The 10976-nt window shown below is 52.3% G+C and overlaps 5 protein-coding genes across 5 annotated transcripts; 3 read left to right on the forward strand and 2 right to left on the reverse strand.

Annotated features, from left to right (window-relative positions):
- Positions 1 to 177: 177 nt before the first annotated feature.
- Positions 178 to 2202, reverse strand: QC761_104940 (uncharacterized protein; the record flags this gene model as incomplete). Its single annotated transcript, XM_062873751.1, has 1 exon — positions 178 to 2202. One exon carries the CDS (start codon positions 2200 to 2202, stop codon positions 178 to 180), a length of 2025 nt encoding a protein of 674 aa, XP_062736820.1.
- Positions 2203 to 2772: 570 nt separating this feature from the next.
- QC761_104950 (uncharacterized protein) lies at positions 2773 to 3824 on the reverse strand (the record flags this gene model as incomplete). Its single annotated transcript, XM_062873752.1, has 2 exons — positions 3330 to 3824; positions 2773 to 3269 (listed from the first exon to the last, which is right to left on the reverse strand). The coding sequence occupies exons 1-2, from the start codon at positions 3796 to 3798 to the stop codon at positions 2773 to 2775; spliced, it is 966 nt and encodes a 321-aa protein (XP_062736821.1). The 5' UTR covers positions 3799 to 3824.
- Positions 3825 to 4076: 252 nt separating this feature from the next.
- Positions 4077 to 5613, forward strand: QC761_104960 (uncharacterized protein; the record flags this gene model as incomplete). The annotated part of the gene is made up of 2 exons (XM_062873753.1): positions 4077 to 5217; positions 5285 to 5613. The coding sequence occupies exons 1-2, from the start codon at positions 4770 to 4772 to the stop codon at positions 5611 to 5613; spliced, it is 777 nt and encodes a 258-aa protein (XP_062736822.1). The 5' UTR covers positions 4077 to 4769.
- Positions 5614 to 5879: 266 nt separating this feature from the next.
- QC761_0005110 (uncharacterized protein) lies at positions 5880 to 6284 on the forward strand (the record flags this gene model as incomplete). The annotated part of the gene is made up of 2 exons (XM_062871813.1): positions 5880 to 5956; positions 6020 to 6284. The coding sequence occupies 2 exons, from the start codon at positions 5880 to 5882 to the stop codon at positions 6282 to 6284; spliced, it is 342 nt and encodes a 113-aa protein (XP_062736823.1).
- Positions 6285 to 8712: 2428 nt separating this feature from the next.
- QC761_104990 (uncharacterized protein) lies at positions 8713 to 10527 on the forward strand (the record flags this gene model as incomplete). Its single annotated transcript, XM_062873754.1, has 3 exons — positions 8713 to 9602; positions 9654 to 10258; positions 10339 to 10527. Exons 2-3 carry the CDS (start codon positions 9800 to 9802, stop codon positions 10525 to 10527), a joined length of 648 nt encoding a protein of 215 aa, XP_062736824.1. The 5' UTR covers positions 8713 to 9602; positions 9654 to 9799.
- Positions 10528 to 10976: the final 449 nt, after the last annotated feature.

Below are 10976 nucleotides of genomic sequence, written 5' to 3' on the forward strand. Positions count from 1 at the left end.
GTTGTGTAAACATGCTGGATGGGTGTATATATATAGCTGACCATATGTGATGGGTTGGGCACCGGGCACAAATAGTTTGACTGTAAAAGTAGGGGCGAAGTACTGGTTGGTACATTGGTAGGATAGATATAATACCCCATTGTTCTTTTGTTCAAGCTTGTTCATCAAACAAAAGTGTCAGATCAGGAGCGAAGGCTGACCCAGACAACTCAAACATGCGGCGATATCCCACTGGTCTGCATTTTGCTCGATCTGGGCCCGGTTTGCCCATACGTGCTCCATGATGGCCAGTCCCTCTTTGATGGTGCCAAAATTCCTCAAGCACCCCATGGCGGCGACCATATCCCGGAATATTTGCTCCTGTTCTGGAGCAGCCAGACATCCGGTAACAGTGAATGGCCAAACCAATACTCTGAGACAGGCTGGTGCTGGAACGCAATAAAGCATCAGATTAAGAGTCTCTGTGACCGAGTGGTGTATCTCCTGACTTGCTGGTTGCCACCCAGAAATGACCACTTGGAGATATGTCAACGTTGCTTGAGCCCAGATTCTCGTATGTACAGCAGTACTGTGCATAGATTGAGGTGAAATCATGCCCTGTGCCGTGAAGTGCAACAGTGGATGGTCTTTCGGTACAGGCCCGCTGGATGGGCAAGCATGTTTAACCTCCGGCTCTCCCAATCCCGCCAACCCATCCCGAATCCTCCTCTGAATCACCCTCGCCCGTTCGACCAACTCCGTCACCGACAACGCCCCCATCCTCTTCCTCTCCTTCTTATACCCATTCAGCGCAGCAACCTGCCCAACAGCCACCACAGCCCAATTCTCCAACCCAATAAACTCCACCAACTTCAAATGCGGCAAGTCCATCTCCTTCTCCTTCACCTTCACCCCCACAATCCGTTCCAACTCCTCCCTCCCGATAGTATCCAACAAATGCGCATGCCACCTCTGCAACCTCGGCCCCTCACCCAAAGCCGTACTCCCCACCACATCCAAAAATAACAACTGCGCGCTAAAAAACCGCAACGTAGCCTGCCCCGTGCCCCAGGGCTGCCCCATCGGGGTAAAGCTCTTTGGATTCGTGCCCAGCTGTAAAAGCAACATCATAAAACACACCACCTCCCTCTCTCCCTCCTCCCCTCCCACATTAACCCTTCCCATCCCATGAAACCTCCACGTCTCACCCCACAACTGCGCCGCCGCATCAAGATGCACCCTCCAATTCCATCCATTCCCCACCGCGACCTCGCTCGTCAGTAGCTGAACAATACAGGCCACCACCTCGCTCGCCTCTTTGAGATGCCCTTCCACACCTTTGTCGACGACCCCCTGAATCGCCCTTCTTAACCACTGCAGCCCCAACTCCTGCTCCCGTTGGATGGCGTCAAAATTATGGCTCTTGCACAGCTCGGGGACGTCTTCTTTGTTGTCTTCGCTGGAGAGGATGATACCGTAAAAGTACCCCGCCATTGTCTGCGCGACGTGGAAGAGGGCTTGGTTGCGCTGTAGCAGGACGAGCAACCAGCCGCGCCCAAAGTCGAGGAGGGTAGGGCGGTAGAAAGGGAAGAGGAAGGGGAAGACGTAGTCGAGGTAGAACATTGTTCTGTGGGCGTCGCGCTCGGAGGCGGGGATGCCGGTGTGGTCTTCTCTGTCTGGGTCAGCGCTGTCAGTTTGTTGATGACGGGACGGGATATTTGAAGGCGAGGGACTAGAGGAGGAGCAAGGTGTCACAATGGCGGTGGTGTCGGTTGATGTGGCGCCGGTTGGGATATTGTCAGTTTCAACGCCCATCCCGCTACCCTTCTCGCCATCTGGTAGTATTGTCACCCCCCCAACAGTGTCGCCACCATCACCATCACCAACACTAACACCAGATAGTAGCTGCAGTGTCCCCGTCGTGATGACGCCAACCTCAACCCTTCCCATATCCAACCCTATCTCCCCAACACCGGCCTCCAAATCCTTCATGTACCTCTTCTCCCTCCTCTGGGCAGCAACCCTCTTGATCTCCTGCTTCACCCACTCTCCTCTTGCCTTTTGCCAATCCCCGCCGTCCATCCACTGGGGCTTTTCCTCGCTGTACAAGCAGTCGATCCCCAGCGTGCTGCAGCCCTCGCACACCGGCCTGGTTTCGTCGCACTTTTTGCGGCGGAGTCGGCAGGTCCAACACCCCTCGGAGGATCTCGTTCGGGTGGTCATTTTGTTGCTTTTTTGAAAATCTAGCCAAACAGTTTGAACGGTTGGGAAGAGAGGTTCGAAAGTCAGACGAGCTGTCGTTGTTGGCTCGGGAGGTGAGATTTGTCAGCTGGCCTTGCCGCCGCGTACACTTGCATGTCTTGAACAGAATGACGGAGACTGCGGCGTTGAATAAAGGCCTTGAAAGATCAGATACCTAGTGCAAATGCCCTCGACTATCTTTCAAGGCCTTATCCAAATGCAACGGAGCAATAAAAAAGATGTACAGCACAGAAGAATTAGCACTAAGTATATAACCCTAACCCTATCACACTCCTTAAACCCCAGGATGTGCTATTCGCCGTCCTCGCCCTACTACCCGCACGCTCCCCCCTCCTCCTGCCACTGACTTTGCGGAAAACACTTGCTTGATGGGTCTGATGCCTGGTATAACGATGAACTGTTCTGTAATTGATGCCCATAAGGCTCTGATCCAAACGTGAGATCGTGACCGGCACAGAATAACAAAAACTCCAACCAAAAACGACGGTCATGGCTCATTACATATGTCATGTACTTACCGAGATACACCTCCTAAGCCCTGGCCTGCTCCTCCTTTTGTGCCTTGATGGCCGCAGCACGATAAGCCCACAGCTCTTGCGGTTGACCATTCGCATCACAAGACGCAAACTTCCACCAACCCGAGTGGAAAGCCCCCGCGATGTTGATCAAGCCCCATTTGATCGGTGCCGGCATGGGAGGCCAGTGGGCCCACATCCCATCCTCGACCGTACGGTCCAAGTTGAGGAGGAAGAAGGGCACGACATCCGTCATGCCGGCCTTGGTAACAGTGCTCTTGCCCCACGCCTTGAATGTAGCCGCGGCGGCAGTGTTCTCGGGGGTGCCCTCCTTCGGCGCATTGGGGTGCTCGGAGAACTTGGCAATGGTGGATATCTCGCTGTGGAAATGTTTCTCGAAAGGCTCTTGGAACGTGCTCATGATTTGCAAAAGCTCGTCGGCAGAGAAGTCGGTGGGAGATTGGAGGCCGGAGAGGTACTTCTCAAACTCAGCTAGGCCGGCAAGGAAAGATTCTGTAGACAGATTGGTTAGTTGAGTGGGAGAAGAGCGACAGTTGACTACAGGAGCAATACCGTGCTCATGATGAGTCTCCTCAAACACCGTCTTGTCCTGAAGCAGCTCCTCCACCTTGGTGAAGAGAGATGCCTCTTCGTCATCGTGGTGTGACTTCACGAAGCGATACCAAGCGAGGGCATAGCCAATGAAGTCGGCCTTGTCCTGGTCGAGCAGCAGTGGAGCCTGGTGGTAGATGGAATTGTAGCCGCGGAGGATGGAGTTGTGGAGCAAAGCCATATGGGTGGCTCCCGATGTGAAGATATCAGTCTTCTTTGTCTGGAACTGGGGCGTAGTGATGAGCTTCATGGGCCCATCAGCCCAAGGTTTGGAGGGGGAAACAGAGGTCATCATGGACGGTGAGCGGCTCAGCAGAAAGCCAATAATCATGAACGGAATAGAGAGAAACAGAGTTACTCTTGGGCTCGCCATTTTGGAGGAGATGACAAGCAATATGCAGTCGTACGATGGAACCCAAAGTCTAGCCATCGAGGTTGCGAGCCCGAGCTTTCCAGAAGCTCTAGTGGGGCATCTGCTGATAAAACGCGGGTGTTGATTGGATCCCATCCACTGCCGGACCCTCCCTCTTGCCCCTGGTCGCGCTTGTTCCCGTCCTCCCGACATGGGCTAGGCGCGTCTTGTCTCGGTCAACCTTCAGAGCGGCATTGTGGACAAAGAATGGAGACTGCTGCTGTTCGAGACCATGAACAGGCCTTCAAAGATATTTAAATAGTCCTTGAGCATGTTTAAAATGGGCTTTGATGATGAGCAAGGGCGATTCTGTTGCTTTTAAAGACCTTATTGTACCGTTGCAGTCTCTGTTTCCTGCCCACGACGTGAGGCCAGACCATCACCAGCCGAACCTGGAGAAGTACTTACAAGGTGGAAATATCCAATAACTGGTACTTCAGCACCTTTCCTGATTCGAAGAATCATCGCTACATGGACAGCTTTGTGGTGGCCACGGCGACCCAAAACGCCAGGACAACCAAATCCGAACCGGCAATCGGAAGCCCACCTTCCTGTCTGAGCACATGTGGTCAGATCAGGCTGTTCAAGTTTACATGTGTCTACTGAGCCTTTTGCCGCGATTGGCTTAGCTGGTATTGATCGATCCGAAAGCCACGATGCTTACGTATCCGGCACCTGGATATACACACCGAACGGATGTCGTCGAGATCGGCCGGAGAACCCGGAGCGTGTGATCGGGACCCGGTCAACCTGATCCAGCTGGCCGGAGCTCTTACACACTCCACTCCGAGTTTTAGCCGTGACTCACGCCGCGTGCGAGTGGAGAAGGTTGTCGCGTTGGGAGCCGCAGAATGCTCGCACTCGAGCAATGGTGTCGCAGCGACCCCCAGTCGGGGATAGCTTTATAGCCTTGGGCCCTCGACTTCGGTCGTGGAACGAGCATCTCTACCCACATCCACCAACACTGCAACGCGCCCCGATTCACCAAGATGGCTTCCACCAAACCCTTCATCAGAGTCCGCAAAGCCGAACTGGCCGATACTGATGCCATTGTCCGAATTCACTACGAAGCCTTTGACGATGACGTTATGAACCAGCTCATGCACCCGGGTGGTGCCACAGAAGCCTCGCGGAAAAGGTTCGGGGAGCGGGTTTTTCCCAGACCCCAATCAGATGAAGAGCTAGCGAAGAATGGAGAGACTATCTTGAACGTTGCTGAATACTTTCCCGAGGGCCCTGATGGGCCTGGTGAAGTGATTGCTTTCTCCAAGTGGGTTCTTCACCGAAACCCTCGGACGGAAGAACAGTGGAAGTCGGAGGACTATGTGCCCACTGTCGAGAACTTTGGCGAGGGCGCTGATCTTTCCGTGATCAATGCTTTTATTGGAGAGTTGAACAGGAAGCAGAGGGACCACGCGAAGGGCGAAGCAGCTTTGTGTAAGGCTTCACTCAATCCTGTCGAACCGTGTCTTTGAAGTTGAGTTGCTGAATACTTACCCCGCAGTCCTCGGTATCCTTGCTTGCAGCCCGGACCGACAGCGACTGGGCGCCGGATCGGCTCTTGTGAAGTGGGGAACCGATCTTGCCGACAGCCTTAGGCTTCCCACCAGGCTCGAGTCTTCTCCTGTTGGATATGCCGTTTACCGGAAGTTTGGGTTCGAGGATGTGGACGTGTTGGACATGAAGGTCAAGGAAACATGGGGCGTCACCAAAGAAGAGGGTCGGTACTGGGGGGAGAACAACGCTGTAGCACTTGCTGGGCCCGTACCCGAGGGTGTGATGCGGTCTGTTATCATGAGGCGGCCTGCCAAGCGTAGAGGTAGTGCTGCATGATGTGGATGAACGGGGGCGGGTCACAGTATAACATTGTCTACCTACCTTGCAGAGCATTACCAACATTGTTCCCCAGTACTTTTGTCCGATGCAGGAGGCCTATGATACGTGGCGCGCCTCTTGCGCAGGCCTTGCTCAAGACTGGAAGGCAACCGTCCGTCCTCCACGAGTTCCCGTTAAGCCAACCGGGCCGAGATCAGCATCGGGGTTCCTTTTGGCTGTCTATCCGACTCTTTTCTACCCAAGCCTTTTCTGAATGAAGTAAAATGGATCCAGTCAGCGGTGCTGCAAGCATCATTGCCATCATCCAGATCGCCGACAAAGTCATACGAGCGTGCAAAGCGTATGTCGAAATATTAACTCTTCGTTCTGTGTTGGAAATCCTGAAGTTTCTCATCGATTTCAGCGATGAATTTAGTGTCTTTGAAACACTGGCAACCTCAGATGGGCCCATTGAGAGCTGCCAGAAGGCGATGATGGATTTGGAGCGGCTTCTACCTCCCTACCAAAGCTCTGATCCAACAGCAACCGGTGCAAAGTCTTCGAAGGCCAAGACTGTCCTGTCGTCTTTGGCGTGGCCCTTCAAGGAGGGGAAGGCGACCAAGTTGCTTGATGAAATTAAACAGCACAAGGGCACAATATTGCTATGCGTCCATTTCGAGTGTTACTGACAGCACACCCAGACAAGATGTGAAAGTCATCAGAAAGAAGGTTGATGATATTTCTGCAAATCTGACCGGTAGGTTGATCAGGCGTTGGTGTTTTGCAGATACAGATTTGTCATCTCGCGCAAGACCTCTAGGTCAGGGAGATATACCGCCACTTCTTATCCTGGTCCACAGACCCTCCATCGATCCATGACAAGCTTGTGAAACTGTATGAACCTGGCACCGGCGAGTGGGTCTTCAGATCTTCCGAGTGGAAAGCGTGGATGGAGGGAGATTCACCTTGCCTTGGGATCCATGGAATCCCAGGAGCTGACAAAACAATCTTTGCGTCCCGCTTGATCAAAACAGTCAGAGGTCTTACTGAGAGCCCGGATCAATGAGACCAACAATACGCATGCACGTATTATTATTGCTATTTCGGCCACGAACAGGACAAGGCGATACCCGTTTCTGATCTAGATTTTAACCAAGCTTTGCTGGCAGCTTGAGAGCTTGCCTCAATCAGTCATTGCACTGTGGAAGAAGGTAGAACGCCCACCTCCTCATAATTTGTTGCAGGCTTTGGAAGAAACTGTCCAGAGTTTTGATAGGGTGTACGTGCTGCTAGATGCAGTGGACGAAAGCATGCCTCGGGGTAACCTCTTGAAGGTTGTGCGCGACCTGTCGACGGATCAAAGACTCGACAACATACAGCTTCTGGTAACAAGTCGCGAATACATCGACATTGAGACTGTGATGTCATCATTCTCAACCTTCCTATCTATGTCGACCGGTTTAGTGAATGAAGATATCCAAATATACGTTCAGTCTCAACTTGCGCAACACCCAAAACTTCAGCAATAGCCGTCCTCAATTCAGTCAAAGGTTCACACTGTTTTGTGTAGCAAGGCGAAGGGAATGTATGAAGATGCGTCTATGCTCTGGTCGGGGGCATATTTACTGACCTTTCCGTCCCCTAGGTTCCGATGGGTCGTATGTCAAGTGGATGCTTTGCAAAGCTTGAAGCCTGATATCAATGTTGTCACCACAGCGCTGGCGAATTTATCCCGTACTCTCGATGAAACATATGAGCGCATCCTCCGCCAGATCCCTGAAGAGGCCCAAGATACTGTTCGCTACACCTTCATGTGGATCCGCAGGCATCAACTGCAGCATACGTTTACAGGAATTCAAGAGCAAAGCAATATTCCGTGCTCAGTACTGCTTTGTGTCATACAGGAGTCTCTGGGACTAAATGGGCTCAATGACAGTCTTGCTTATGCTGTTGATGATAAACTTCTTCGTAAGTTCTGCGGATGCCTTATTACGATACCAATGGAGGAGAGCACACGAAGTTTGGGGAATCTTCTCCAGGAAAAAGACCACCGGTCAGACTGCTGACAGACTCGTTCGCACATTACATCGTGTTTGAGCTTTTTGGACTTTCCCAAAATTTCAAAACGGCTCGGAACACACGCCTGCCGGTATGCTCTTGAAAGGCATCACATTCGCGGCGAACTCTCACGGATAGTATTTTCCAAGATATTGCGGCTACGAGAGGGTGACCTAGCTGGATATCAGATGCAGGAGTGACGCCACAAGAAGCAGCATGAGATCTTGGCAGAGGTCCACAGCAGCTTTGACTGGTTCTGTATCATCGAGTTCGCTCTTCATATGCGCTTTCTACACCGGCCTCTCATGTGCCCAGAATCTTTTGAGCTCGCAATGAGGCTGTTTAATCCATCAGAAGACCGTTTTGCGCCAGTCATGAAGGCTATCTCACTTCTGGCAGAACTAACTATATCGATAACCTTTACAACATTGCAACCTTTGAGCAATTCTGGAATACCGTTTGGCAATCCCACCCGTTAAACCCCAAGCCAAAAATTTGACCCACAGGATCCAAGCGCACCCCGTGTTTAAATATACGGAAACGGAAGTCATCACACTCGACCTTGGTACAGCCGACGATTTGTTAACCTGTGAAATAGAGATCAGCTCCATTGCTGACATATTCCACCGGTCATGGTTCGAGGACTGGATCTTTGACGAGTTCAACGTACCATGACTAATACCGTTCCGCTTTAAGGGCTCTATCTTGCAGTACTATGCACATATCCCTCACTTCGACCGGTAGCGCACATCGGGCTAAGGAATTGCCTTGAAAGGTGCCTCGGGAGTTTTGACCCATCCGTTATCATGGTGTTATACATTGGCAGACATGACCATAATCCTGTTTACGCACCACAAAATCAACAGAATGAACCTTGCGATGCATGCAACGTATTGCAGTTTCTTCTGCAACTCGGAGCAAAGTCGATGGCACCAGGATACACAGTGGAACCAATACAAATAGCAGCCTCAAATCTGGATTTCGACGGGCTCAAACTGCTCTTGAAATCAGGGGCAGATCCTAAGGGAACTGGAGACGTGGATGGTACGATTGGAACGTCAAATCGGGGACCTCTTCTGGCGTGGTATGCCTGGATCCGGGGGGAAAGCGCGCTTCACCTTGTGAGAAAACTACACTTCTCCAGGATTGGCCACCCAGCGTTATCTGAGTTACCCGATGAAAATATCAAAAGATCGACGATTTAATCGTCAGCCATGGTGCGCGCGACTTCACATTGCTGGAGTGTCCCGGACGTGATGAGGGACCGAGTAGACCGTATTTTCATCCAAATATTCTCAAATCAACCCTCGCAAGTTGGCAAAGTCTGGGGTGGGAGTCGCTGCCAGGCTCGCGTCTATTGGCCGACATTTGGTTAAAGAAGCAACACTTGGTTCCTGATTCAAGACCACCTACCTGAGGACAGACTCCTGCCTCTGTTTGTCTGGCTGGTAACAGCGGAAGACGAAACCCCAACAGGCAGGTTCGGCTTCCGGATCCGAAGCTGGTTGATTGGAGTCCACCTTGTGCCTCCACTACCCTTTTTCCACAGTTGCCTTCTGGGTCTTTCTAAAGAGCCGAGAGCTCTTTATCTTCAGATGAACTCGGGAGCCCAACGTGACAGCCGCTCCATCAAAAAAGGAGCGGGCAAGAGCAGCCAGATGGGCGGCCTCAGCATCTACATCCTGGCCGACTGTTGCCAGAATCGAAGACCAATACAGGTGGGGAGCGGCAAAGGCAGGAAGGAGCACTCAGCTATTACCCACATCGTACAACAGGCAGCTCTTCGTCTGAAGTCAATCTCGGGCACCGGTAAAAGCTATCGACGAATGAATGTCCCTGAATTGACGGGATTGTGTTGAGGAAGGAGCATACAAGAAGCGGCATTGAAGAGTGCACCCCTGGTACCTTGAAGAAGAAAGGTGGGGATGTTGACAAAGCCAGGTCTCAGGGTAAGTTTCTCGACGGAAAGAACCACCGAACGGCAACTACCTTTCTATCAGGTATAAAAGAGGTCACCAGTGCACATCTACTCCAATTCCCCAGTTTGCTTTAAACAACCAACACAACCGCCCACACAATCGTCAACACCGACCGGCGGCGATACAACGACCAGACGCGCTTTCTTATTCCGATCAAAATCGTCACCATGCTTTCCAAGACCATTCTGACCATCGCTGCCGCCCTGGCCGCCCTGACCCAGATTGCCCAGGCCTCGCAGGCCCCTATCCCCGGCTACGGAGTCGTCGACATCCAGTTCGACCTGCCCATCTACCCTGGCAACGCCACCAGCGAGACTGTGCCCATCATCGGTACCATTGAGCATGCCGTTGCCCACATGGAAACTTTATACCCCGGTTGGAACGAGTCTTTATTCAAGCTGCCCAGTCAGCGTCACTTTGTCTATGATGACTCCGACCGCAACATCATCCCCGAGAGTTTCAACTGCTGGGGCAGATGGAAGGGTTGCTCATGGTCGGCCATTGCGAGAGGAATCGACTACCTCTGGCAACTTCCCATTTACCCTATGCCTACCAACGGCCCTGGCCCTGGCAACTGTGGCAGAGTCAGCTGCAGTTACGACTCCGCCATCTGGTGGTGCAATGATGTGAGTCTGTACCTTTGACAGGTCTGCTCTTGTATACCTTATCCTGCCAGTTACTTACCACCGTATGCATCATGTTCTAGAACGACTTTTCAAAGACCGTGAGATGGATCAACATCTCCGCGGGGGCCGAATACATGAACGGGGCCTTTGGGAGCTTCTGGGGCAATAAGGGGAAGTGTGTTGACTCAGATGATGGCGCATGGCAGAGTGCGGGTCAGGCGTTCTACCCTGGGAATTTCAACGTCATCCTCAACGCTGACAAGTGCTGAATTCCGGGGCGAGAGAGACGGTGTACGGAGCAGAGGAGGATGAGCGACGATATCGGGACTTTTTTGGGGGGGCTAAATTGCAGTCAGATCATAGCACAGATGTTTGAGATCACCAAACCAGCTGGCCACCCACATGGAAGACTTTTTACTGCGTTCCATCCTCCCCTCTGTGTCGTGTCATTTGCCCAAACTCGCACTGTCGATGTAGTTCACAGGCACTTACACCAAAATTTCCCAAACAGGCAACTCCTTGGCGGCCCCGTCTTCTCCAATCTTCGTCTACCCACGCCCGCCGCAGGATACCCCGGCCCCTGAATCTCCGCATACCCCGCATTGTCCGCTAACAACGCACCCACTCAACGCATGACCTTATATCACGTTCGGAAAGGCGGCTACAATCCCCCAAGACCTTCTTGGCAACCGAGTGTCATTCCCATAGGGGCAATCAC

This window comes from Podospora bellae-mahoneyi, assembly GCF_035222275.1.
Source record: "Podospora bellae-mahoneyi strain CBS 112042 chromosome 1 map unlocalized CBS112042p_1, whole genome shotgun sequence".
Lineage (NCBI taxonomy): Eukaryota > Fungi > Ascomycota > Sordariomycetes > Sordariales > Podosporaceae > Podospora > Podospora bellae-mahoneyi.